The sequence below is a fragment of the Habropoda laboriosa genome, unplaced genomic scaffold, assembly GCF_001263275.1.
Source record: "Habropoda laboriosa isolate 0110345459 unplaced genomic scaffold, ASM126327v1 scaffold801, whole genome shotgun sequence".
NCBI classification, from domain to species: Eukaryota; Metazoa; Arthropoda; class Insecta; order Hymenoptera; family Apidae; genus Habropoda; species Habropoda laboriosa.
Window position 1 is genome coordinate 433,808 of NW_017101026.1, and position 24,993 is coordinate 458,800.

A 24,993-nucleotide genomic window follows, 5' to 3' on the forward strand; every position below is an offset into this window, starting at 1 on the left:
TTTGGGGGGGGGGGGGGAATAAGAAAATTCAATTCGATTGTTGCTTGCAGAATTTATTTTCTCTTATAAAATTAAGGTACAGATACAACGCTCTCTTCATATTTTACGATAATATGATATGCTTACTAATCTAGTAAACATAGAGTCGGTACCTGCTATACCAAAGTGACTATGTACATTGTTACGCAATAAAATGTGCAAAATCAAAATCACACCCATGAATCGATGTAAAATGGTTCACATTGTGGTGATATGCGAATCATACATTAAATCACAGGTGATTCAAATATTGCTCACTTATTATCACGTAATACAATTCCGCATACTGGGTTCGCTTTTCTGTCGAATCGTCGAATTACGATTCGATATTTTTTCATTTCGAAGATGTTCCCGTTGTCGATAAAAAAGTATTTCACAATGTTATAACCGATATTAATATTTACAAATCGTGTCTGTAATGTTAGTTGGTGTCATCCTTACCTAGTCAGGCATATTTGGAATCTATGCATTTGATTAGTTGTCGATCGATCATGATCTTTCGTGTCACATGGTCGGACAGAATTTCGGCGGCGGCGTTGAATTGTTTTATGCATTTGATTTTTCGCTGTCCGTGACAGTGGTCGTACCAGAGACGGTTGATGTTGCGTCCGTGGCTGCTGGTTCAGGGCTGCATGCCAATGATGGGAATTTCGCGAACAATGCAGCTCGATATTTCGGATGGCTGAACAGTGGGAAGAAAAGGGGGAAGATCAGCAGTAGAGATAAAATAAAATAATAGCTCAGTTATTTTACAAGATTTATCCATACCTAATTCCATAAACAATTGGATTGTAGACGGCGTTGGCCTTGGCGAACAGTGAACCCCAGATGGTGAATAGCGGGCTGATTTTAACGAGCTTGAAGATGCCAGAGAAGTTGATGACCAAATAGGGTGTCCAGGCCATAAACCATAAAGAGATGGTCATAAGCGCAACCTAGAATAATACCGTAAAATATGTATGTGTATCTTCTTATGGTAAATGTTCGCATTAGTTTAACGTGATCATTTTTATACTTTCGCCAATTTACACTCGGCGCTGGTGTTCTGATTTTCGGATGATCGGAGAGAAGCGACATTCATCTTTTTCGCTTGTTCGCGCATGTTCTTCTCGTGGGCAGCGACCGCTTGAATGATGAACCAGTAACTGTAGCAGATGAGGAACAGAGGGAGCAAGTATACCCAGATGCTGTACATAATGAGGTAGGAGACGGATAAGAAGTCTGTACTGAAGTAATCGGTTCCACATGCAGTCATGTTACCCTCTGGTACATATCTGTGGGAGGAAAAATTTCACGATCGATGGTCAGTTACGAATGAGGATTTAGTGAACGATTTATAGACGTTAGGATTTACCGATTCCAGCCGAACATAGGTGCGATGGTCCAACCTAACGAGAACATCCATATACCCAGTATACGGAGGATAGCTCCGTTAATAGTCAGTGGCTTGCCAGATAAACCTTTGACGATCACGTTGTACCTATCGAATGCGATCATTGTCATCGTCCATATGGAGCCACATCCGAACAAAGATCCCAACATCGCGTAGACTTGGCAGAAAAGAGGTCCAAGTACCCATGTCTCGTAGTAGCAATTGATTACCTATCGACAAAAAATTCTATCATATCGCACTCTGATTCTATTAAATTTCTTTTTCGTTTTCTTTTTTTTTTTTATCACATTAATTCAATTCAGCCGAGTTTGATCAGGAATCTTTTTCATTAATTTTCTTAATAAAAAGAAGAGAAAAATTAATCCACGCACCATTGGCGGAGACATGAAGAACATCATACAGAAGTCACTGATTGCAAGGTTGATTACAAACAAATTGCTTGGTGTGCGCAGGCTTTTTGTCGAAAGGAAAATGTAAACAACCATGCCGTTCCCCGAAACGGAAACGAAACCAAGCAATCCTATCACGAAGCCGAGAATTGTGTGCCATAGAGGGTTTAACGGCGGGTACTGGTACCAGTGGGCATCAATCAGATGGAGCATATCCGGTGGAACCTTGTCCACCACCGTCTGGTTACCAAACCTGCTACCTTGAGCTCCCCATGAGTACGCTTCGTAGCTGGGCCCCGAAAGGACAGTCATTGTTGAATCTGTAAAATATAAGAACGATGCCTTCTTCAACGAACGATAACTGGTGAACGCGTTCACAAGCGAAAAAACTTTCAAAAAATAGCGTCAAGTCACTTTTTTCTCTCCGGTCAGCTCTCTCTCTCTCTCTCTTTCTCTCTCTATCTCACCTTCAGGCTACTTGGAGAAAATCGTGCGAAAACGAACTAATCCAAGTACACGTCTCAGATTGGTTCCGACTGGCCACAATGGGCTGTTGAAATTTAGCAGAAGGATGTAGGTAGGTTGTTAGGTCCACTGTTGGATGCGGCTCGTGTCAACGTCGTCCGACTTCCGTTTAAATATGAACCGATTTCTTACTTTGACCATGCCATATGTACCCCTACGTCTACCTTTCTATATGTTGTTGACGCGATCTAAGACGGCAAACAGTCTTAAGAAGGACTTTATTAAGTTAACGAGGATTTAAGAATACCTTGGTGTATCTTTAACGCCGCACACAGAAACCTTATGAGGCTAAAATAGGAACAGAACACCAAATGTTCACCTTATCCTTTCATACCTTTCTTCTACATCTCTTTCTACCCTCCTATACCTCTGACCATTCTGAATCAAGTAACAGCCTAATAGGTGATCCCTAAACGCATACATTTTTAATCGTTTCAATATATTCGAAGAAATGGGAGCTTCTTTCTTCCTCTCTATCGTAATTCTTTCAATTCGAGAGAAAATTTAAGTATCGGAGTAAGTGTGTGTGTGTTTGGGTTAGTAAGACTCGCGATTTCGGCGACTACATATGTATATGTAGAAGTTTCATTTAGATTTAAACTTTAATATGGTTTCATGCTGTAAGAAGCTTATTATAACAGCGTCTGTGTTTTTGTTGTTTAGCTTTGCCCGTTTAGACTCTTCGATAGAATTTCATACGGTTTTCTTACGAAATTACATCGCGATTCAATAGTGCTATAACGTTTTTTCATTTTTTTTTTCTCGAAAACAAAAATCGGACGAAAAGGTTTAAAATACAAATTAACTCATTGTCGTGGTTTTTCTTTTAGTTTATTTATTTTAAACGTAAAGGTACATTTTATTTGCGGTTTAAATTTGAATAACGAGAAATATCGAATTCAATCACATGATACGTATCGTACAGTTTGAAATGACAGAACCATTTCTTGCATGTAATATGTATTGTTGAGCGGTCGACGAGTGACGTGGTGGTATCCACCTGTCGTCGTGTTGAAATTCATATTAATATAATTGTTCACACGAGTCAAAGTGTTTGTTGTTTAGTGTTTTACAAGTAACAAGTAACAAGTTCCTCTGAAACATACAAAAACATGGAAGATGATTTGGAAGCGCAATTGACAGCGGAAGAAGAGGAGGAGGAATTAACTGCACAAAGTGCTTTAGTAGCGATAGAAGAAGCTTGGTTGAATGAAAAATTCGCGCCTGAGATTTTACCACACCAGTTTGATTTGGTTGACTGTATGCTGCAACAGATCGCTCATATGGAAGAAAACATGAAGAGGTTAGAGAAAGGAGATATAAGATTAATGATTCATAGAATGGAGTTAGATAGGATCAAGTTCGTGATATCTAGTTATCTCAGGGCTCGATTGGAGAAAATTGAAAGATACACCATTCATATACTCTCGCAAGAAGCAAACAGGTCTTCTGAAAAATCTTATCTAACAGCTGCAGAGCTCCGATTTGCAAAAGAGTTCCTTGCAAGTGCCGAAACACTTTTTAGAACAGTTGCTTTGCAGCATATGCCTGGCAATTTTCAGGCATTTGAAGTTAATAAATTAACTGTAAAACCTAATATGCAAACATATGTATTTTTAAGGGCTAATAACAAAGTCAGTGGAATCATGCTTCCTGGTTCTATAGACGAAGAAATAGATCTTGAGCCAGGTTCTCAACATATTATACAATATAGCACGGTTGCAGATTTAGTTAAAAGTGCTGCTGTTAGGTTAATCTAATGTTTTATACAATTTAATAATGTGAATAAAGAAATCAAACATTTTTCGTGGTCCTTATACAATGAAGTTCTATTAGTTACAACAAGCGATACTAATACCTCTTTAAGAATGAATTTGTTAAAATTATTCGATTATAAAAGCTTGTAGGAAAGTTTTAGAGCAACATGTATATATAGTTTATTAAAATATTTTTAAATAGTTACACATTAGATTTACATGACATTTAACATATAACAATCTTTCTTAATATTATACAATGTTGTTCATAAAATTGTGTATAAATACATATTAAAGAAAAATATATAAAATATATTTTATATTATAAAATATTTAAAAAATATCAAAATATTATTGTATAAAGTACGGTGGTGTGTAGCATATCTTACATCAACTTACTTATGAATGCCTTCACTGTGCATGGACAATGTTTTTACATTAAACACGTTTTTTAAGAATTTGTTGGTGTAGTAATTAAAAAATAATATTCATCAAAATATATTTTATACTATTTAAGTGTTCTGTTTGCAAAAAGTGCAGTTACACGTAATGCTAAAAAAATAGACATTCATTCATGTAGGAACAATATATGCAGGTAGTTATGAAACTTTTAATTCTCTTTAACTGTATTGCCATTGAGAACTTGTGGTAGTGATTTTAATTCTGATTGAGAGGAAATACCATTGTAAGCCTGAAATACAACAAAGATTAATTGAGATTACATTTTAATTGCTGCAAGTGGTTATTGCAAATGAAAGAAAATTTGCCATACCTCTTCTGCAACTTTTTTCAGTTGCTCAGACATTAGTTTGCCAGTTTCCTTGACCATAGAAGTAAAGTGACCTTGTTCATTTTTAAGTAGAACATATGGATGATCGAATTCGAGTACTTGTCCGTGATCCATAACTAACACTTTGTCACTATCCATAATCGTATTTAATCTGTGCGCTATGGTCAAGACGGTGCAATTCGTAAATTTTTGCCGAATAGTTTTTTGTATCAAAAAGTCGGTGGTAGGATCTACATTTGCTGTAGCTTCGTCAAGGAGTAGAATCTTATTATTTCTTAAGATTGCACGGGCTAGACAAAGTAACTGCCTTTGTCCAACACTGAAATTAGCTCCCCCTTGTTCCACGACATAATCTAGAGAAGAGATGCTCGTTTTTAATTCTACATCGTCGAGTGCAGCCCAAAGAGTAGCATCATCGAAATTATGAAATGGATCGAGGTTGTCTCGAAGTGTTGCTGAGAATAGCACAGGCTCTTGCGGGATAATAGAAATTTTCTTTCGTAAGTCATGAAGACCTATTTGCTTTGTGTCAAAGTTATCTATGTGAATAGCACCTTCCAGATTAGCCAAACGAAACAACGCTGATATTAGAGAAGTTTTACCAGCACCTGTGCGACCGACTATTCCTACCTAGAGATATAACATATAAATTAGATTTGCTGTATAATCTTCTAATTTTTTTTATCAACAACAATAAGTTACTTTTTCTCCAGACTTGATGACAAAACATAAGTCTTTGAGAACCGGAGGCGCCGAGTCTTCGTAGCGTAAATATAGATGATCAAAATTCAATTCTCCTTTAGAAGGCCATTGTGAAGACGGTTTCTTATTAGGTTCACTTTCAAATGGTCCCTCTTTATCGAGTTGTGTAAATTGTAGAATTCGTTCTACGCTTGTCATTTGCGCGATTGTTTCTGCAGTTTGACGCATTCCATGTTGAAGCATCCCGCATAAGATTAGTACTTGAGATATGGCTAAGCCGACATTTCCCGCAAATGTGCTTTCTAAAAATATACGAATATGTACATGTATTTTAATTACATCGTGCTAATTATTTTTTCGATAATAATATAAAATAAGATATTACCATCGTCGAAAATAATGAAGCTGTACGCAATGAAGGCAATGAAACCAATAGACACGACATCTAATGCAAACCCAAAAGCGGTACTCGTTGCTATAGTCAAGTAATAGGAACTAGTATGAAGATCTTGGTGAATATCAAATTCTTTACGAACCATATCTTGCGCGCCAGCGGAACGAATTGTTGTTAGTCCCAATAATGAAGAAGTAACATGGGAAAAGACAGGACTTTTTGCTAAAATTTCATAAATAATTGTTAATAATCTCATATGTAATAATACTGTTTAATTAGTATCTATATTAAATGTAAATGTAAATTACAAGATGCTTACTAATTCCTTCGAAACGTTTCATGTCTTGTGCTGTTTTAAGATAAATATTTCGTATCTGCCAGTATAAAAAACCCATGACTAGCATCGGAAATACTGTCCACCAATTAATAACAAGAACTTGAGTTAAAATTCCAATCATTACTGCAAATATTTGAATGGATTCTATCATTGTTCTCGGTAAAATTTCGTCTACTGCCCCAACGTCTTTTGAAAAACGATTTAAGATGCGACCTAAAATTTAAGATTACGATATTGTATTTTTATCGTTAAAGTGTCTCACATAATAACAAAAATATAATTTTCATTTGATATTTACCGGACGGATGTGTATCAAAAAATAGCATTGGCGCTTGCAATAGGCATGAAAACATGAGATTGTGAAGATTTTTACTAGCATTCATGCATATCTTGTAAAATACGAGATTTCTTATCGACGTCAGCACTATACTGGCGATGATGAAAGCTCCATAAATCCACAAAGCAGTGTCACGATCGAGATAACTCGTATCAGTGGATATTCCATTAATACTCCACGTCTATGTACAATAAAATAAATAAATAAATAAAAATAATTGTTATTTTTCGAATTAAAGAAGGTCAAGATAAAGTCACTAACAGCATTATCAGAACTTCTATTCTCTGACATTGCTAATACTTTTGAAAGTGTAGCATTAAGGTTATCCATATCAGTTGCAGTTTTATTCACTAACTTATCTACATCTCCTTCATCAACGGATGAAGGAACAATGAAATTCTGTGGTTGTATTTGCAACAAGTGTTTAGTATAATCATTTTTTATGCGCATTTCCTCTTGTTTAGTCCTGAGTAAAAGAATTGAGAAGATGACGAGTTAATAAGATTACAAGTTAACAAGTTCTCTATATTAAAAACAAATAATTATCACGGATACTGACCAGTAAGCAACCCAATAATCGGAACCACTACTTCCTGTCTGCCCCAAAATTAAACTGCATATGAAAGTTAGGATCATCAGCATGGAACCCCCGGCTCGGAAATATTTCCAATAAAGAGATTTAGAAATGTTTCCTTTAGCCATTAATTCCTCTGTTTCTTCTGGTTCTGCTTCATCGTCATCTTTACTGTTACCGGAATTAATAGATATATCAGGGGTAGAATTTTCATCGACTTCTGTAACTTCTGCATCTCCTTTATTTTCTTCCACTGAAAGCATACTTAAGAAATTTGTATGCTTATTTTGAAGCTCTGCAAACGTACCATCACATTCAATTGCACCCTAAAACGAAAATCGTAATAGAAGCGATGGTATAATAATACAATGACAATTTTAATTATTACTACTTACATTATTTAATACAATAATGTAATCGCAGCTTTTTAAATGTTGTACTTGATGAGTTACAAGAATTCTCGTTTTATTCTGAAGATAATGTTTGATACATTCATTGAACAAATGTTTGCCCACGTGAGTATCAACCGCAGATAACGGATCATCTAATAAGTAAATATCTGCATTTCTGTACACTGCCCTGTTATTGCAACAATCAGAATAAGCTCAAAGTAGGCATGTTGATATTGATTCTTTTTCTCACTGGTATGTACCTACCTAGCCAAATTTATTCTCGCACGTTGTCCACCACTGAGAGATGCACCTCTATCTCCAACTAAAGTTTTGTCTCCATAATTAAATTGTTGGAAGTCTTTAGTGAGAGCACATACTCTAACAACTTCGTTATATTTCTTTTTGTCATACGGTTGCCCAAAAAGTATATTATTACGAACTGTGCCGGAAAACAACCATGCTTCCTGACTCGCATAAGATACGCTACCATTTACTCGTATTTCTCCGTGTGATTGTTGCAGTTCTCTTAAAATTAATTGAAGAAACGAACTCTGAAAATGTACATGAAAATTGAAAACACTTAATATCACAAATCGTGAAGATATCATTCCTTAATATGTTACATACCTTTCCCGCACCAACTGGACCAACAATAGCACAAAGTTTCCCTGGTTCTATTTGAGTATTAATATCACACAATGTTTTTGCAATCGCATTTTCAGACCAAGATGCTGTAATAGCTTTCATTATGATACCACCATTTCCACTGGGTTGTTTGGAGTCGATTGTGTTGGTGATATTATTTTCATTCAACAAAAGAAAATTCTGAAGCAAATTTATTATATGGTATAAACTACGTACAATTTATCAGGAACAAAAGATTGGCGGTTATTTGTCTTACCTGAAGTCTCTTAATAGATACAGAAGCTTCTGCAACAGCTGATACAGCCATAGGATATAATATTGCCATAGTAAGTTGAAGAATATTAAAGTACTGGGCCATTGAAAATACTTTATCGGCAGATATACTGTTTCCGAGAAGTACGTACGCCATAATTGTAAAATATAACGTTGTTCGTTCAGTGAACACGAAAGTAGCTAAGGTAAAGCCACGTAAGTACGATGTAAGCGTTAAAACGTCTATTTCATGACTGAAAAATAATTATGAATTTAAACACGTACGTAATGTAACGATAGATCATTTTTTACAATAAAAATATAATAAAACACGAAAGGAAACCTTCTAACAAGGCTAACAAGCTTCTCAAATGGTTTTTCCCAAGTGTACATTTTGATAACTTGAATTCCCCCAATTATTTCTGACATTAAACGTACTCTTTCGTCTGTTCTAACTGCAATTTTTAATCTCAACTTTGATATCCATTTCCCCATGTATCCTAAAATATAAAATGAAATTATATGAAAAATTTTTTTCATATTAAAATTTGTTATATCGATAGACGATAATACGCGTACCTTGAAGAGGTATAGTTTGGATACTGATAAGAAAAACACCAGCTAATGACGCAATTCCGACGCTTTTCCAAATCATGAAAGTAATCAGAGCACCTTGAATAGGTAGGATCCAAATGTAATGCAACGTGATGAATAATTGTTCAAATCTTGCTACATCATTTGACAATAAATTTATAATTTGTCCAGGAGTAGTGGCATTGGTAGAAGATTTTGACAAACGTAAAATCTGAAAATAAAGATACTTTTAGCATAGATAAGATATCAATCTGTGCTTGATATACAAATACTTGAAAACGATAACTTATATTACCTTCCTGTACATTAAAGAAGAACATGCTACTCTCATTCTCATTCCAACTTCCATTAAACCTAAGGTAGAGTGATGAGTAATCAAAGCTATACATAAAGACATAAGTACAACAGCTGAAGCATACGTGTATGCCTGAGTGGCAGTGGACATTGCTCTAGGATCAAAATGCCAAATGAGGAGACCTAATACATATGGTTGTAAAACCCTAGAACATTATAATAGCATTATTTGTAAATAAAAATTACAGAACAGAGCGGTATAGAAGAAATCTTTACCTTAAAACAACTGCTAAAAAGAACTGCCATCCTCCATAATAAGCAAATGACCATGCGAATGTTTTTCTTAAAGCATTGAAAAAACTAGGTTTTCTATGAGCCCCTTCTGCTGATTTAACTTCTTTGATCCAATTTCTAAGTGTAGAGATAACACAAACAAATTTTACAATATGTACAACTTTGCTTAAACAATGCTATTGATATTAATCTTGTGTAAATATTCTTTGTTTAATGTTTACCTTTCCAGTTTATCACCAAGATGCTGACTAACATCTTTTGGCATAACATTGTAAATATCCTTAATTTCAAGATCATGGGTTCTTCCATAGGAAAACAAGGGTTTCAACCACCTCAAGTATAAAATATAAATATAACAATTATATGTTAAAGAAACATAATAGTAATATTTAAAAAAAATTCTTTCATGAATGATGTAAAAAACTTACCAGAAAATCAATTTACTAAGGAGATTTGCTGACAACTTTGGATTAGGATTATCATATTTCTTACTAGCATCCATGATCAATTCTATTACACATAATACAACTGCTTGTAGTAAAGTAAACCATGCCGCACGAAAGAATCCGAATAGTTCACAAGTCACTCTGAGGCATTACGTTCACGCAAATACAACAGTGATTCGCGTCATCATCGAAGAGTGATGAGTAGGAAACTCGGACTCTCTAGACCGATTGGTAGGGTTTTCCTGTTACGAGTACAGATAGGAAGGAACCTACCAAAGAATGATCCAACGAATCATGGCACGTGCGCAAACAGGCGCATGATCGATTGAGTGTAATTACGTAAGTCACTTGAGATCATTGCGATGCATTGCACAGTGTGTGATCAAGATGTGAAGTGCCGAAAATGTCAAGGTCATTGACTTATGCTGACCGTTGACAGTTTATTTTAATTGGCTATTTTTAGAGGTTGCAGAGTATGCGTCGAGAGGTATGTGTGTGAGAAGTCAAATTCGTTGACCACAATGAAGACGAAGCGAAGTTATGTTTCGCTCCCCTTTCGTCAATATCTCGCACGGTAAACGTAGCACGAGGACAAATTGTAAGGGACTTTTTAAGGAAAAATATATATGCATGTGTGTGTATATAGAAAAGTTCGTTAGGGTTAAATAAACGATAGTATCTCAGATATAAAGTGAATAAAATAAATGTATTTGCAATTAAAACGTAATTTCTGTAGCTACATAGAAGACGTACTCTACGTATTGTAGAAATAGAATATAATTAAACATGATATATGTATGTAATACATATATGTATAGTTATTTGACCGATATTTCTCAATCGACGCACGATACGTAAAAAATCGAACAAAAACGACGCATAATAATGTTTTCAACTTTCTTTTCTTCTTTTATTCCTATTGCACGCGGGTTCGTTGCCTGGACAACTGAAATAAATTATCACAGTATTTTTCTTTGGGTAGCGGATGGCCGATTTCCAAAATTCCTCGTAATTAATAAAAAAAAAAAGTATCCAACTCTTGAATCCCTTTTCGATTGAACAATCCGAGAAAATCTGAAAAAAAGTGTCGGAAGAAACGTGTGTTACTGAAAAAAATTCTCAAAATGGTACGATAGATTTAAGCGAAACTCATCTCCTCCTACTTTAGTGTATAAACGTGTTCTACACGTGTGTCTGTTTCAACAGCTCGTTGTAAATCTCTCTGTAAGCTAGAATGTAACGAACTTTCTCTATTAAGCATGTTATGTACAGTTAAAAAGTAGGAGAAGTTTGTCGTATTGTATTTGGAAAATGGTGATTTCGTGACGGAAGTTGTGCATTTTGCTTCAGCGTGAATGTATCTCGATGCACGTGGGCCAAGCGGGTGTTCAAATGGGCAATGCTTGCTGGGAACTTTATTGTCTGGAGCATGGAATTCAACCGGATGGAACGATCCCGTCAGACAAAGTGTCCGGAACAAACGATTGCTTTAACACATTTTTCAACGAGACTAGTTCTGGCAAAATGGTACCGCGTGCTGTAATGGTCGACCTAGAGCCTACGGTTGTTGGTTGGTTTAATAACAATAATTAATAATAAGGATAGTAAGAGTAATAATAATAGAAATTGAAGTAAAAAAAAATACGAGAAAATTGTAATTGCACAGACGAAGTAAGAATAGGACGTTACAAGCAGTTGTATCACCCAGAACAATTAATCACCGGGAAAGAAGACGCGGCGAACAATTATGCTCGAGGTCACTATTCCATTGGTAGAGAAGTAATTGATTCTGTAATGGATCGAGTACGAAGGCTGACCGATCAGTGTACCGGACTTCAGGGATTTTTCGTGTTCCATTCGTTTGGAGGAGGTACCGGATCGGGATTCACCTCGTTACTCATGCAAAAACTCTCCGACGATTACGGGAAAAAGAGCAAATTAGAATTTGCCGTGTATCCTGCGCCACAAGTATGACAAAAATTCTAGAAGAAAAAAAAATCGATATGTAATCAGCTATCTAACGTGTAATGTTTAGGTATCTACCGCGGTTGTAGAACCGTATAACGCAATTTTGACGACTCATACTACAATAGGACACTCGGATTGCGCATTTATGGTGGACAATGAAGCAATTTACGACATTTGTAGGCGGAAGCTTGGTATCGAACGGCCTTCATACGCGAATCTGAATCGACTTATCAGTCAAGTGGTATCGTCGATAACCGCCTCTCTGCGGTTCGACGGTGCTTTGAACGTAGATTTGACGGAATTTCAAACGAATTTAGTACCCTATCCTAGAATTCATTTCCCCTTGGCGACTTACGCCCCGGTTGTATCAGTTGACAAAGCTTTCCACGAAGGGATGTCTGTCGCGGAGATAACATCGGAATGTTTCGAAGCGTCGAATCAAATGGTAAAATGCGACCCCCGCGAAGGGAAATACATGGCCTGTTGCCTACTCTATCGCGGCGAAGTCGTGCCGAAAGATGTAAACGCAGCTATTGCCGCGATGAAAAGGAAAAGTTGCATACGTTTCGTCGATTGGTGTCCGACTGGCTTCAAAGTTGGCATCAATTATCAACCGCCTACCGTTGTGCCTGGTGGAGACCTTGCCAAGGTATCAATTATTACATAAATATCTCAGGATGGACAATAATTAAAGAACAAGTATTCCGTAGTATGTAACTGGTGTATGACTGTGTTCTATAATTGAGACATACATATGTAGTCGGAGAAATGAAGTCGATCGATATTTAAAGTAATCGAATATCGTTTAGGTACAAAGAGCGGTATCGATGTTGTCGAATACCACCGCTATCGAGGAAGCATGGGCAAAATTAAATTACAAATTCGATCTGATGTATCACAAACGAGCGTTTATTCATTGGTATGTCGGCGAAGGTATGGAAGAAGGAGAATTTACGGAGGCGCGCGACGATCTTGCTGCGTTAGAGAGAGATTACGAAGAAGTCGCACTCGAATCGTCAACCACACCGGACGCTTCGCTGGAATTTTAAACATAAATACGTCGTGGTCCAGTCCATTCAAGTCTATTCCGGCATCTTCCAGCTACCCGAACTAACCATACAAATTAATCATGTGCAAAACAAAACAAAAATACCACCTTTCCATGCTCTCTTTATGTCTTATGATTTATTTATTTTTATCTTTTTATTATAATTAAAATTTTCTTTTTATACAACTGTTAACATCGATGAAATTAAAAAAGATATACCTCCGAATTTATCTTTGAATTCTTCGATGTAAAGTGAGGGGGCGAATATTGACCTGTTGGAAACGCGATACCTTTGTCTGGAGTATTATAATAAAACGCAACAAATTACGGAGATACATGTTTCTCCTTTTCACGAGTAGCAGAAGCGAAATTTATTAAAAACTTCAGCATTTTTTTAGAACTTAGTTGACATAATTATTGCACTAATAATTATAATAATTATTCGCCACTTTTGAAAACAAGTAACACAGCTTTGTGAGAATGGGAGAATCATTATCGTGCTATTAATTGCAAAAAATATAGATTACTTTGTAAATACCGTTTGTACATGAACGTAACAACGTACACATTACCGGCTATAATACCTAAACTGAGACAATTTTTTCGATTGTCAAGTTGTTACGCATACTCTGCAAAATAAAATATGCGACGAAGCAATGGTTTAAGTATTGTATCACAAAAAAGTTCTTGTAACATTTTCTTAACACTATATCGTATATTTTCCTTAAAACTAAAGTAAGATAAAACTATTCATTTGTGTTTATTTATCTTACAAGATATTTTAATTACAATTCGTTTCGTTTCGTTTCGTTTGGATCTTTGCGAAAGAATTAAGTTGATCGATCAAGGATGAAAAACATGAAGTATATGTATGAAAATGAATTGAGTAAGGTAGTGGGGTTTGCTGTTTAAAATACAACTATACAGTTATGCTTAAAATACAAAACTTCAATTGAAGTTTTAATAACATTAATATTAACAAAACGTTTGCCTGAATCTTTATACGAGGAATTTATGCACAAATATTTTTATATAACTTAATCCTTAAAATCCAAATAGTCAAACTATCTGGCAAAAGTAAACTCCTTAATACTATTACACCAAAAGCGTTGGTATAGGTTTTTTCCCAGGCCAAGCTTCTTTGGCATATTTTTTCTTTTTCGGTTCCATTGTTCGCGTATCGGTAGGTCCCTGTATTTCTGGTACGTGCGGCGCTTCCGTTTGTATTTGATTAGGTGTCATTTCTACTTCAGGTGCTGGATTCGGCAATGCAATACCAAGCCGAGACGATAACGAAGACAAAGCACTAGAAAATGGATTAAGTGATAACGACGATGGAGTAAACTGTTCCGGGGGTAAATCTTGATAAAGTTGAGGTGCAGTTGCTGTGGGTTGAAGGTGTTTCAAAGGATTGTGATCTTCTGATAAGGATATTAAACCTCCTTCCATACGCATTCTCTAAAATATAAGTCAACGACAAGTGTATTAAATAATACAGATGGACGGTATAAGAAATTATAATTCTGAATGAAAACGATTCTCACTTTACTTGGAACGACGGTCGTTTGTACAAGATTACGAAATCTTCCTACCGACGGATCGACATCTTCTGGATTTATTACTTCCTCGTCATCGTTGAAAGTAATTCCTTTTTTCTTTCGTTTCCTTGTTGGTTTATGAATTTCGTCGTCCGTTATACCGAGCATAGATATACGTCTATTATGCGCAGTGTTAAATTCCGTTAAATTCTGTAATTTAATGCGGTAGGCACAATTATTACTATATGCTTTAATAATGTGATTTAAACACCACTTTATAGAACACATACATCAAGTTCTGTCTCTGTTTCAGGCAAGCCCAATAAACCACCAGCATCTGTGTCTTCTGATAGTTTTTCTAATTCCTCGATAATAGGCCTGGTACCTGTTTGAGGTCTTTCTCTAATAATATAATACCGAGTAGAAGCTCCAAAATGAAATGTACTATCGATTGGTAATTGTGTGGGTTTATGTGGTTCCAAACGAAGATTGCCGATAAAAGTTCCATGTGCTGTACAATTGAGAGATGTTTGCAACATTTATAACTTAAACATTATCTATTGCTCTATTTTATCCTTACATTCCCTTTCTTTTAATCGACAATTATTATCAATAAGAATATTATGGAACATATATGAATTAAATATAGGCATATAATACTTACTGCTACCCAAATCAACAAGGAATGCACGATTTAGGTGTTTATGATAAACAAGAGCAGCATGAACACGGGAACAAGAAGCATGGTCTATACAAAAGTCATTCAATTGTTGATTACGACCAAATAAGTAACACTTTTTTTCATCAACCATTAATTTCTGCAACAAAATAATTAGTATTTTTAGTACCCCTTCAAAAATATGTAGAACTTTTATATTATTTAGTGCAGAATAAGACTTTCATACTTGAATTAATTTATCATTCTTCAGTACATCTAAATGTAATCCAACTGGTGGCTTCCCAGCCCTGAAAAGCATAACCTGTGTAGTCTATATTCGATCTTTCCTTTATTTACAAGTATCATTATGTGTTGTTCAGTAAACTGCTTTAAGTGATTATTTGAAAATTTCAAAAAAATTTTGCAAACGTACCAATTGGGTACCTCGTAATGATTAGCCATCACTGCTATCAAATAATTTACTTTGTTATTAAGCAGATATGAAGTTAAGTAGAAAGAAAAACACATTTGATGTCAGCGATGCCACCAAAACGTCATCTTAACCAAATATTAATAAAACTTTATAATCCTTCATAATAGTTTTTATTCCCATTCCATGTGTCGTTGATGTTTATCGAATCAACGGTGCAAATAATTGGCACATGTACGCACCCTAAAAAATAGTTATTTTGCAAGAACTTTAACGTATTATTTTGATGCCATATACATATAGATATAGATATATACATGTATACTTTCAAAGGCGTAATTAAATAATTTTGTGCCCTAGGCATAATTTTCAATGAGAAGTTTTGGGCAAATTTTTATATATACTTAAAAATTTAACGCAGTCTTTTTTGTAAAAAATATAATTGTACAACTTTTATTTCTATACTATTAAAAAATTTTAATAACAAGTTAATGCATACGATATGAAAGAAAATATCTTCTTTTGACACTATCCTAGTATTTTTTTGGATATAAGTAGTGTTCTTATTTTGGATTGTTCGGTATAAAAATCATACCTCTTTTCGTAACAAATATTTTAAACAAAATTCAATGAAGTATTCGTAATTAAGAAGAGAGAAATATGACGAAAAATATTTTTTACTACATTTTTATTCTAGATAGTTTCGAAGAAAATCTATGCGAATAGTAACGAGAATTAGTGTGGTGGTATTCATTAGTCGGCAATAAAATGAGAATCAATCATAACATTTCAAACGATTATGTTAGAATTTTAACATTTTAGGTTTCAGTAAAATAATACAAATTAAAAGTATAATAAAAATTGTCCAGTTGGAAGTGGAAAATCAAACTTTATAATTATACCAACACGTAGAACAGAAGCGAATACCACTGACGTACATAAACTGTCGACAGATTTTGTTATAGTTAGTACTGTAGCGTTTGCTGTTAATACAATTTAATCCGTATCATTTGAGTTGTATATATTGAGAGAGTATATAATTAAACAAAATATTTAAACAAATTATTCTAGAATAAATGAATTATAGAAAGATACGTGTAGCAATCTGTCACGGCTGAAATGTCGTATAAAATTGGACAGCGTGTCGAGGTTCCTAGTAAAGACTGTCAAGGAGTAATTGCTTATATTGGTCATCCGACTTTTGCTTCAGGAAAATGGATCGGTGTCATACTTGATGAGCCTAAAGGAAAAAATAATGGAACTATCAAGAATCAATCTTATTTTAAAGTAGGTTTCCGTATTTTTACACTAATATAGAGAATAAAATAATTGTATAACGTAATCTTTTAGTTGTACATTTTTTTATGTAACAGTGTGCTGAAAATCATGGAATGTTTGTACGACAATCTCAACTCATTTTATTGGATGAAGCAGGTAATAGAACCGAACCTGCTAGCCCATCTTCAGCAGGCAGTAGTGCAACAACACCAGATGAGATCAGTGCAGCACGTGCTAGAAGTCGGTTGAATAGGTATTGCAGCTTTTAATGTTCAAAGATTTTACCATATGTTTGCTATTTATTCTGTTTGTTAGAATAGTCTTATGTATTGTGTGTGATTATGCATTAACTTATGTTGTCATAAATTTCATGCTAGCGTTAGTACACGTCGAAGGAATGAACCTACTGCGTAAGTTACTGTTTCAAATCATTAATTAGAATTTATAGTTTGTAAACTAACATGCCAAACCTCTTTGTAAAATTTTTCATACGAGCAATAATAAAAAGAAATAGGTATCAAAAGGCAAGTATAATTAATAGATTCTTAAAATTCATATGCTGGTCATAAAAGAGTACGGAGAAAAGCATCTCCTGCCCATAACAGGCAGCAATCTGACAAGCTATCTGGGTAAGAATTTGTGTAAATTGACCGCTGAGAGATCTATCTTAATGTTTTTCTTAAATGCTTTTATGTGTGTAAGCAGCCAAAAATCATTATTGCTATTCATGAATGTTCATGATTTTCATAAGCTTTATTCATTGTAGGCTTGTAATCATACTCCAACTTTGATAATGTTTCAAATATTGTAAATGCATAAGGAATATTAATAAGCATATGAATAAAGTGTGGCAATTGGTTCATCATTTTTTTTTACTTTGAGAAAAGTATTATGGTAGTTTATATCTGAGTAATGTAATTTTTAATGAAAAATGTCAAATAATGCAATATATATATACACATTGTATTTAATTGGTAATGTATGTCTAAGTTGTGTTGTAATTTATTAATGTTTTCCTAGCTTCTAAGAGTTTATGTAATTTATGTGCAAAGGAATGTAACTTTAATGGTGTTAACACAGTACTATATTTTTTGGTTTAGTATTGTCATTGCTTAAATTTTTTTTTGCTAAGAAGATATTTACACTGCATTTTTTACAGCTCAAGACTATCATTGGCTGGTAGTAGAACACTTTTAAGTGCTAGAAGTACAGAAAGTTTATCTGGATCACAACATGAACGTAAAGATGGAGGAGAGTCACTTATACCAGCACCAACTTCCACTAAACGAGCTTCATTTATTGAGGTATTGCTTTTTGTTTTAAATATGATTATTTTTACGTGATTAATTCTAATAATAAGTTGATGTACCAATTATTTATGTGAACACAGCAAATTGATTATTCTGAGGATTCAACAAGGCATGAATACATTATTTGGTCTTCCATAAAATATAAATATACATGTAAATGTGAGAAAATTTTCACAATCAAATTAACAGAAAGCCATTGGTTTTGCTACCTTTAAGTTTCTGAACTATTCAAAGCAACTTACATGTTTGTTACTATCATATGCAGAGAATCTTATTCTGTGACTCGGCGATAAATTAAACCACGGCAAATAGATTTTTAAACACGATAGATACATCGATAAGGCAGGATAGTGAACTTTAAATTTTGAGTACATGTTAAACAATTCCGTTGGCACAGAATGATTCATATGGGAATGCACGTACGTGTTTCAGAAGTCCCCTAGCACGAGCTCGCCTCCCGGCAAAAAGCCAAAGGCCCAAGATGATCACAATAATGTAATTAATACTCATTAATTGTAATATCTAAATTTTCTCATCTGACCTCAAACTTTCTCATACTAGTTGTTTGTTGATCATAAGCATTAATTCATAACATGACTTCATAACAACTAGCATCATTGCACTTTGATGGGTTTACCTCTTCTTAATGGATTATGAAATTGATTATCCTCTACCGTATTCACTGTTTCATTAAGCATCTGCTTTGTTAATACAGTTCTGTGATGCTTTGATAGTCTAAAACATTTAAAAAGAAGGGGTACTTAAATATATACGATTGAGTTTCCATTTTTTTTCTTTTTTCTTTAACAATTAGATGCTGAATGAATCCTCCTTAGAATTACATGAACAAGGTGATATAATAACAGTTTTTCCATGAATAGGCATTTAACAGCATTTTGGTATAAACCTGCTGTATATACTCTCTCTTTCTCTTTATTTAATTATCTTTTACCATGACCTAGATATTCTTGGTATAAATGTAATTGATATTTATTATATATGGTTAGGACACAATAGATGACTTAGTCGATATTACACCTATTGTAAATTCCAATGTCATATAACATAACTCAATTCATTGACTGAATTTCCAACACTTGTTAGAACTAATAGAATATTCGGTGTAGCTTGTTGGTGTCTTTTATCGCAATTAATCTCATTAATCACTTTAAAATAGACTAATTCTACTGAATGTACATACAAAAACAACATTTTTCTAAAACATATTTTGTATAGGAAGTACAACAGGGTGTTTTTTTCATTACCGCCGGTAAAAGATTGTATCTTCGGTTGCATCATTCACGAATTATTAAGTTGAAATAAAGCATCTTAGGGTATACCAGGTATGCTGATGGATCTGAAGCAGTTCTTTAATAAGATGTATATGTTTTCAGTGCGATAATAAAAGAAACACCCGATGTTAAAATATAGTCTCATTTATTGTTTGTTTGCAATTTAGACAGGTTTTGTAGAGACTTTGAAACCACAATTTGTACCTGGTCAAGTAATGGCAAAAAAATTAATGCAACGTTCAATAAATTATTGTTTTAATGTATTCGTAGGTTCGCGATCTGACTGAAAAAGTGGAAACTTTACGAGTAAAGAGAATGCAAGATAAAGAAAGAATGAAAGACTTTGAGAAAACAAAGCTTCAACTTGACCAACTTCTCGAATTTAAAACGAAAGTTATGGAGAGCCAGGTAATGAGAAGTTTCGGAGCAGTTATAAAGGGGCTTTATGTTTTCCATTAATTTTAACTTTTTTTATTTTTATTTTTCATAATGGAAGGCCGGTCTTCAAAGGGAGATTCAACGAGCGCGTCAGGAAGCAAGAGAGGCACACGCAGCTCGAGAACAGTTTCAAGAAGAAATGGCAGATCTTGCAGAAACTGTAGAAATGGCAACATTAGATAAAGAGATGGCAGAAGAAAAGGCTGAAACATTGCAAATTGAATTGGAACAACTGAAAGAAAAATTAGAAGAACAAACATTGGATCTTGAAATATTACGAACAGAAATGTCTGACAGGGTAAAGCATTCTTTGTAATTTATATCCTATAGTGGTTATTAATGTATAAATTCTTATGGAATTATTGTAGGCTGCAGGAGGTGGTTCAGCTGGTGGTGTTTCCAGTTACGAGATAAAACAATTAGAACAACAAAACAATCGATTACGAGAAACTCTCGTTCGGATGCGAGATCTTTCCGCACACGAGAAACATGAATTTCAAAAACTTCAAAAAGATTTAGATCAAAAGAAGTCGGAAATATTAGAACTCGGTCGCACAAAGGAAAAATTGTCTTCACGAGTAGAAGAAATGGAACATCAGATAGCGGACTTGCAAGAACAAGTACGAAAAATACCAAACACAGCTGTTTTAGCTGTGAAATTTTCGTTGTTACTTATGAAAATTTGTCGGCTTATCGAATAGGTAGATGCTGCTTTGGGTGCTGAAGAAATGGTCGAAGTACTTGGTGAGAAAAAAATGATGCTGGAGGAGAAAGTGACAGAATTGGAAGAAGCTGTAGCAGATTTAGAAGCATTACAGGTATGATTTTTGTGAAAATACTATTTAAATGATTGTTATTAAAATATAATTATCTTTCTATTCAGGATATGTCCGATCAACTTGCTGAATCATCGAAAGAATTAGAATTAGAGTTGCGGGAAGAATTGGATTTAGCTGTTGGAGCAGCACGTGATGCTTATCGGCATCGAGATGCGGCATTAGAAACATTAGCGGATCGTGAATTAACAATTACAAAGTTCCGCGAACTCACGCGTCAATTACAGGAACAGTGTTTACAATTGCAGCAACGCGTACAATCAACAGAAAGCTCGAAGCTTGGTGTAGGAGGCACAGAGCAACAATTAGCAGAAATTTTAGATTTCCAAAAGACTTTCGCCGAAACCCGAGCGCACACAAAGGCTGTCGATCTTGAATTACGACGATTAGAAGTCGAAGAAGCACGAAATCACGTGAAATATTTATTATCCTTTATGAGTCCAGCATTTTTAGCGCGCGGTGGAGATCACGATGCTATTCTAACGCTTCTGCTTATACCAAGAATGATACAAAAAACCGAGATACTTATATCACAGGTGCGAGAGAAATATAGATCGCTGGATAAGATAGATAGAGCGGCTGTGTTGAAGGGTCATTTGGTAGCACAATATACCTTCAGATCGCGTCTATGTTCATATATGTACGCGCTACAAACGTTCCTCGGTTGCTTCGAGTCCGCACTGAGTGTTTGTACATCTGAAATGTTACTTAAAGTTGGAGCAGCTTTCCCAGAAATGGCAGCGCAGGAAAAATCTTTAGATGCTTTGATAGATTTGGCCAAGAGAGATCAATTAGATGAGAATCTACCAATGGATGCCATCGATAAGTGTTGCGGATACTTTTGTACTATGTTCTCCGTGTTATTCGGAGAAACCATTAACCAAGCCCGCTTGGTAGTTAATAGTACGAGAATGTTGGAAAGCTCTTGCGAAGCCATTACAACGGACGCCGCGGCCATTAAGACTCTAATTCAGGGAGACAGTGGCGACATAGGTCTTCTTTGTCAACATGCGGAGACGACGTGCGAAGTAATTCAGCAACACTTAAAATCTGCTAGAAGAAGAGTATTCACGGACCATGCTGCTGCACTTCATGCAGCCGAATCTAATTTGGGACTGGAGAAAGATTCAAGTGAACAAGTTTCTACGTGTTATCACCATGCTATGAAAATGATGAAAACTTTGCAGACTTTCCTGAAGAGTGCTGTGCAAGCAATTATCACGAACGGCGATTTAGATACAGGACTCGGTGCGGATAAGTTGAAGGAAATGATCTCCATAGCGTGCGAGAAGGTTTATGATACCGAAGATGTTGGACCTGTAGCTACTATTAAAGGAAGTTTGACAGTCGTTCAACAATTAGCCGCCAATCTAGCACAAAAAATGGCCGAATGTGAAAACGAGATAGCGATAAGTGGACAATTATCGCAACAACAAGAACAAAATCTAGATAATGAATCTATACACCCTATTAAAGTAAGAGCGCAAGTAGCGAAAAAGGAAGCCGAAGAAATTAAGATACTCAGTCGGAAACTGGAGACAAGAGATAACGATATCCTCGAAGCGAGATTAACTCTCAGAGAGAAACAAGAAGAATTATGTCAAATGATTTTAAGGAAGGATGTTGCGGAGAAAAAGTTTGCGAATCAGCAGCGCGAGCATGAATTAAATGTAGAAAAATTGAAGAGAAAATTAGACGAGGCAGTGAACCAACTGAAACGAAAGGAAAAAGAATTTGAAGAAACGATGGACCACCTCCAAACGGATATCGATAGTTTGGAAATTGAGAGAGGTCAGTTAAAGGAAAAGTTAAAATCTGTCGGAAAGAAGACGATGATGTCTGTGTCCGGAGTAGATAACATGTCCGGAAATGTGACAGCAACATCTGAAATTCAATCGTTAGACACCAAATTCTTGATGCAAGAAATAATCGCTCTTAAGGAAGCTTTGAACAGTGAAAACCAACAAAAGAAGAAATTAATGTCTGGCGTATTACGTCAAAAATTGGAGAGCTTAGATCCGATAACTCCTTCGTCAGAATCAAGATCAATTAATGCTAAGATACAGGAATTGAAACAAAAAACTAACGACCTAAATAAAGTAAGTTGCCAAGTTCTGATGTACGATGATATAGCATTGTTACTACTACTTATTATTGTTAATAATTATCATATTAATGGACAATTCAAAAAATAGTCTTTTACATTTTTTACATTTACTTAATTCTAACTAAAATTGTGACACTACTGTTTAGGATATTAAACAAGCTATGACATTCCCTGTCGTTCCTGATTTAAGACGTAATAAGGCACATGATTTGGAAGGTCCGATATTAAAGCACACAATGCCAATTTATCAATTGTTAAAACAGCAGATTGCTATGAAAGAATTAAAAGAACGAGCTGATCACTTGATCGTAAGTAATTGTAGTTAGTGAAAAAGTGTAGAGTCGTCATAATTGTTTGCAATTCAAAATTAATAACTTGATATGTGAATTTTTTTTAGGACGAAGTTCTCGAAGAGGTTATAAAGAAAACAGTAGGTGGAATGGCCGAAGCTAATTTCGCTGTATTCCCTAATCGTGAAATGGCTGCGGCAATACAAGAAAGTCAATTGCTCGCTGCAGAAATTACAATTCCACAGAAAGATGGTCAAAGACAAGTTCTTACCGTCAATGTAGGAACGCAGGAACTTAGGAAAATTCATACTTTGCTGTGCTATTAATTTTCATTTGCTGATTCTTAGTATTATATACTTAACATGGCAGAATATGCTACCACAGAAAGTGGTAAGTGCAATATGATTCAACGTAAAACATTAATTTATATATAGCCTTCGCTTCGTGATCACGTGCACCATAGGCTGTGGTAGTCAATAATATTCTGTTGTACTTATACACGATTAATCTACATGTATTTTATATGTAAAAAAAACGAACAATTGATTTTTGTATATCCGATGAAAGGAACGGATTAAATCTACCAACAATACCATAATTTTGGAGCGTGCGATTTTTATTTATTTTCGAATTGACTACAGCACGATGACCGGTGCATTGTAGCTGGTAGTCTGCAGCATTTTGTTACCTTATAAACTCAAATATTATTACTATTAACAATTTGAACGATAAAGTTATACGCCTCTATGGCTTCTGTATAATATCTTTTAAGAATCGTCAAATATATGACTTAAAAATATTTACATAAATATCCTTTACATATCCCATGTGTCAAGAATATCGCAACACAGTTTTCGGGAGCAAGTATATCGTCCACTTTGAACAACATGTTACTACCATTCTGGGTAACGATAATAATTGTGTATTGCCATCAAAATTGACACTTAATGAAATAGAGACTATAATACAATGTTCCACTTTTTATTTATAGCGATAAAAGGAGCAATAAACTGTTGATGATCTTTCATTATTTATGAAATAACGTATGTCTTAATTACTGTCACAATTTTATTATACATACGCACATGTATGTATGTATACACATATATAAAGCGTTATCTGTATACAGAATGTCCCGTAAGATATTCAACGAACTTTCTCCACCTGCTCTCTGGGTTGTTAAGAATAAAAAACACATGTCTTACAGGTTTATTTAATATCGTTACTATCGAGACAAACGTTGCTTAGTCTTATTTCAAGGTTTTTGCGGTAGTTAAGTAGTAGGCGTTACTATTCTGATAGCAGAGATCTTTACTACTTTATTATTTAAAGTGTATTGTGTATTATGTGGAGTCTCTATTCTCCAGTGGATGTGAGCTATCAATAGCAGCTGGCATTCTTGGGTCTGTTGCATGAAGTCAAAGGTTTACAACAACGTTAAACTAGAAACACGTGAGCAATTAACGTGAGGAAAACAATATGAATGAGAGAATATTATATATACAAATGGAAGGTTGTCTATTTATGAAACACTTAATATAAAAAAAACACATCGCAATTACACTTTCATTGGATGTCTGGTGTGCTGTTTCTACTACAACTGGATAACGTAATTAAGTAAACCTACGCTCTGTATATGACATTTT

The 24,993-nt window shown here is 34.8% G+C and overlaps 6 protein-coding genes across 6 annotated transcripts; 3 read left to right on the forward strand and 3 right to left on the reverse strand.

The window, feature by feature from the left end:
• Nucleotides 1-298: 298 nt before the first annotated feature.
• On the reverse strand, nt 299-2,450 carry LOC108577899 (rhodopsin, long-wavelength). The gene is made up of 6 exons (XM_017941124.1): nt 2,289-2,450; nt 1,804-2,141; nt 1,394-1,641; nt 1,055-1,313; nt 808-974; nt 299-721 (listed from the first exon to the last, which is right to left on the reverse strand). Exons 2-6 carry the CDS (start codon nt 2,131-2,133, stop codon nt 586-588), a joined length of 1,140 nt encoding a protein of 379 aa, XP_017796613.1. The 5' UTR covers nt 2,134-2,141; nt 2,289-2,450; the 3' UTR covers nt 299-585.
• An 838-nt stretch (nt 2,451-3,288) lies between these two features.
• On the forward strand, nt 3,289-4,106 carry LOC108577976 (DNA replication complex GINS protein SLD5). Its single transcript, XM_017941216.1, has one exon. The coding sequence runs from the start codon at nt 3,459-3,461 to the stop codon at nt 4,104-4,106; it is 648 nt and encodes a 215-aa protein (XP_017796705.1). The 5' UTR covers nt 3,289-3,458.
• A 369-nt stretch (nt 4,107-4,475) lies between these two features.
• Nucleotides 4,476-10,210, reverse strand: LOC108577975 (multidrug resistance-associated protein 4-like). The gene is made up of 18 exons (XM_017941214.1): nt 10,137-10,210; nt 9,930-10,040; nt 9,691-9,825; nt 9,416-9,620; nt 9,106-9,331; nt 8,870-9,026; nt 8,531-8,780; nt 8,257-8,454; nt 7,894-8,180; nt 7,633-7,816; nt 7,223-7,563; nt 6,925-7,129; nt 6,625-6,844; nt 6,309-6,539; nt 5,981-6,211; nt 5,596-5,897; nt 4,876-5,523; nt 4,476-4,794 (listed from the first exon to the last, which is right to left on the reverse strand). Exons 1-18 carry the CDS (start codon nt 10,208-10,210, stop codon nt 4,714-4,716), a joined length of 4,086 nt encoding a protein of 1,361 aa, XP_017796703.1. The 3' UTR covers nt 4,476-4,713.
• Nucleotides 10,211-11,507: 1,297 nt separating this feature from the next.
• LOC108577887 (tubulin alpha chain-like) lies at nt 11,508-13,279 on the forward strand. The gene is made up of 4 exons (XM_017941107.1): nt 11,508-11,724; nt 11,821-12,122; nt 12,190-12,771; nt 12,932-13,279. The coding sequence occupies exons 1-4, from the start codon at nt 11,520-11,522 to the stop codon at nt 13,169-13,171; spliced, it is 1,329 nt and encodes a 442-aa protein (XP_017796596.1). The 5' UTR covers nt 11,508-11,519; the 3' UTR covers nt 13,172-13,279.
• Nucleotides 13,280-14,164: 885 nt separating this feature from the next.
• On the reverse strand, nt 14,165-15,883 carry LOC108577928 (nuclear inhibitor of protein phosphatase 1). Its single transcript, XM_017941159.1, has 6 exons — nt 15,800-15,883; nt 15,614-15,674; nt 15,373-15,526; nt 14,999-15,219; nt 14,715-14,918; nt 14,165-14,628 (listed from the first exon to the last, which is right to left on the reverse strand). Exons 1-6 carry the CDS (start codon nt 15,826-15,828, stop codon nt 14,266-14,268), a joined length of 1,032 nt encoding a protein of 343 aa, XP_017796648.1. The 5' UTR covers nt 15,829-15,883; the 3' UTR covers nt 14,165-14,265.
• A 1,032-nt stretch (nt 15,884-16,915) lies between these two features.
• LOC108577892 (dynactin subunit 1-like) lies at nt 16,916-24,253 on the forward strand. The gene is given in 14 exon segments (XM_017941112.1): nt 16,916-17,083; nt 17,170-17,327; nt 17,452-17,484; nt 17,647-17,703; nt 18,234-18,378; nt 18,817-18,879; nt 19,844-19,929; nt 19,931-20,084; nt 20,173-20,412; nt 20,483-20,734; nt 20,816-20,932; nt 20,998-23,049; nt 23,204-23,365; nt 23,455-24,253. Coding segments are annotated over 14 exon segments (3,906 nt in total). The 3' UTR covers nt 23,674-24,253.
• The last annotated feature ends 740 nt before the right edge of the window (nt 24,254-24,993 follow it).

Coding starts and splice junctions, on each gene's coding strand:
- LOC108577899 (XM_017941124.1), bottom strand. CDS start 2,133: ATGACTGTCCTTTCGGGGCCCAGCTACGAAGCGTACTCATGGGGAGCT. Junction 1,642..1,803: donor TCTTCATGTCTCCGCCAATG/GTGCGTGGATTA, acceptor TTTTGTCGATAG/GTAATCAATTGCTACTACGA. Junction 975..1,054: donor CCGAGTGTAAATTGGCGAAA/GTATAAAAATGA, acceptor GTATTATTCTAG/GTTGCGCTTATGACCATCTC.
- LOC108577976 (XM_017941216.1), top strand. CDS start 3,459: ATGGAAGATGATTTGGAAGCGCAATTGACAGCGGAAGAAGAGGAGGAG.
- LOC108577975 (XM_017941214.1), bottom strand. CDS start 10,210: ATGGATGCTAGTAAGAAATATGATAATCCTAATCCAAAGTTGTCAGCA. Junction 7,564..7,632: donor ACATTATTGTATTAAATAAT/GTAAGTAGTAAT, acceptor TTTTCGTTTTAG/GGTGCAATTGAATGTGATGG. Junction 5,524..5,595: donor TCATCAAGTCTGGAGAAAAA/GTAACTTATTGT, acceptor TTATATCTCTAG/GTAGGAATAGTCGGTCGCAC.
- LOC108577887 (XM_017941107.1), top strand. CDS start 11,520: ATGCACGTGGGCCAAGCGGGTGTTCAAATGGGCAATGCTTGCTGGGAA. Junction 12,123..12,189: donor CCGTGTATCCTGCGCCACAA/GTATGACAAAAA, acceptor TGTAATGTTTAG/GTATCTACCGCGGTTGTAGA. Junction 12,772..12,931: donor CTGGTGGAGACCTTGCCAAG/GTATCAATTATT, acceptor AATATCGTTTAG/GTACAAAGAGCGGTATCGAT.
- LOC108577928 (XM_017941159.1), bottom strand. CDS start 15,828: ATGGCTAATCATTACGAGGTACCCAATTG. Junction 15,675..15,799: donor CATTACGAGGTACCCAATTG/GTACGTTTGCAA, acceptor TATGCTTTTCAG/GGCTGGGAAGCCACCAGTTG. Junction 14,629..14,714: donor CGACCGTCGTTCCAAGTAAA/GTGAGAATCGTT, acceptor CTTATATTTTAG/AGAATGCGTATGGAAGGAGG.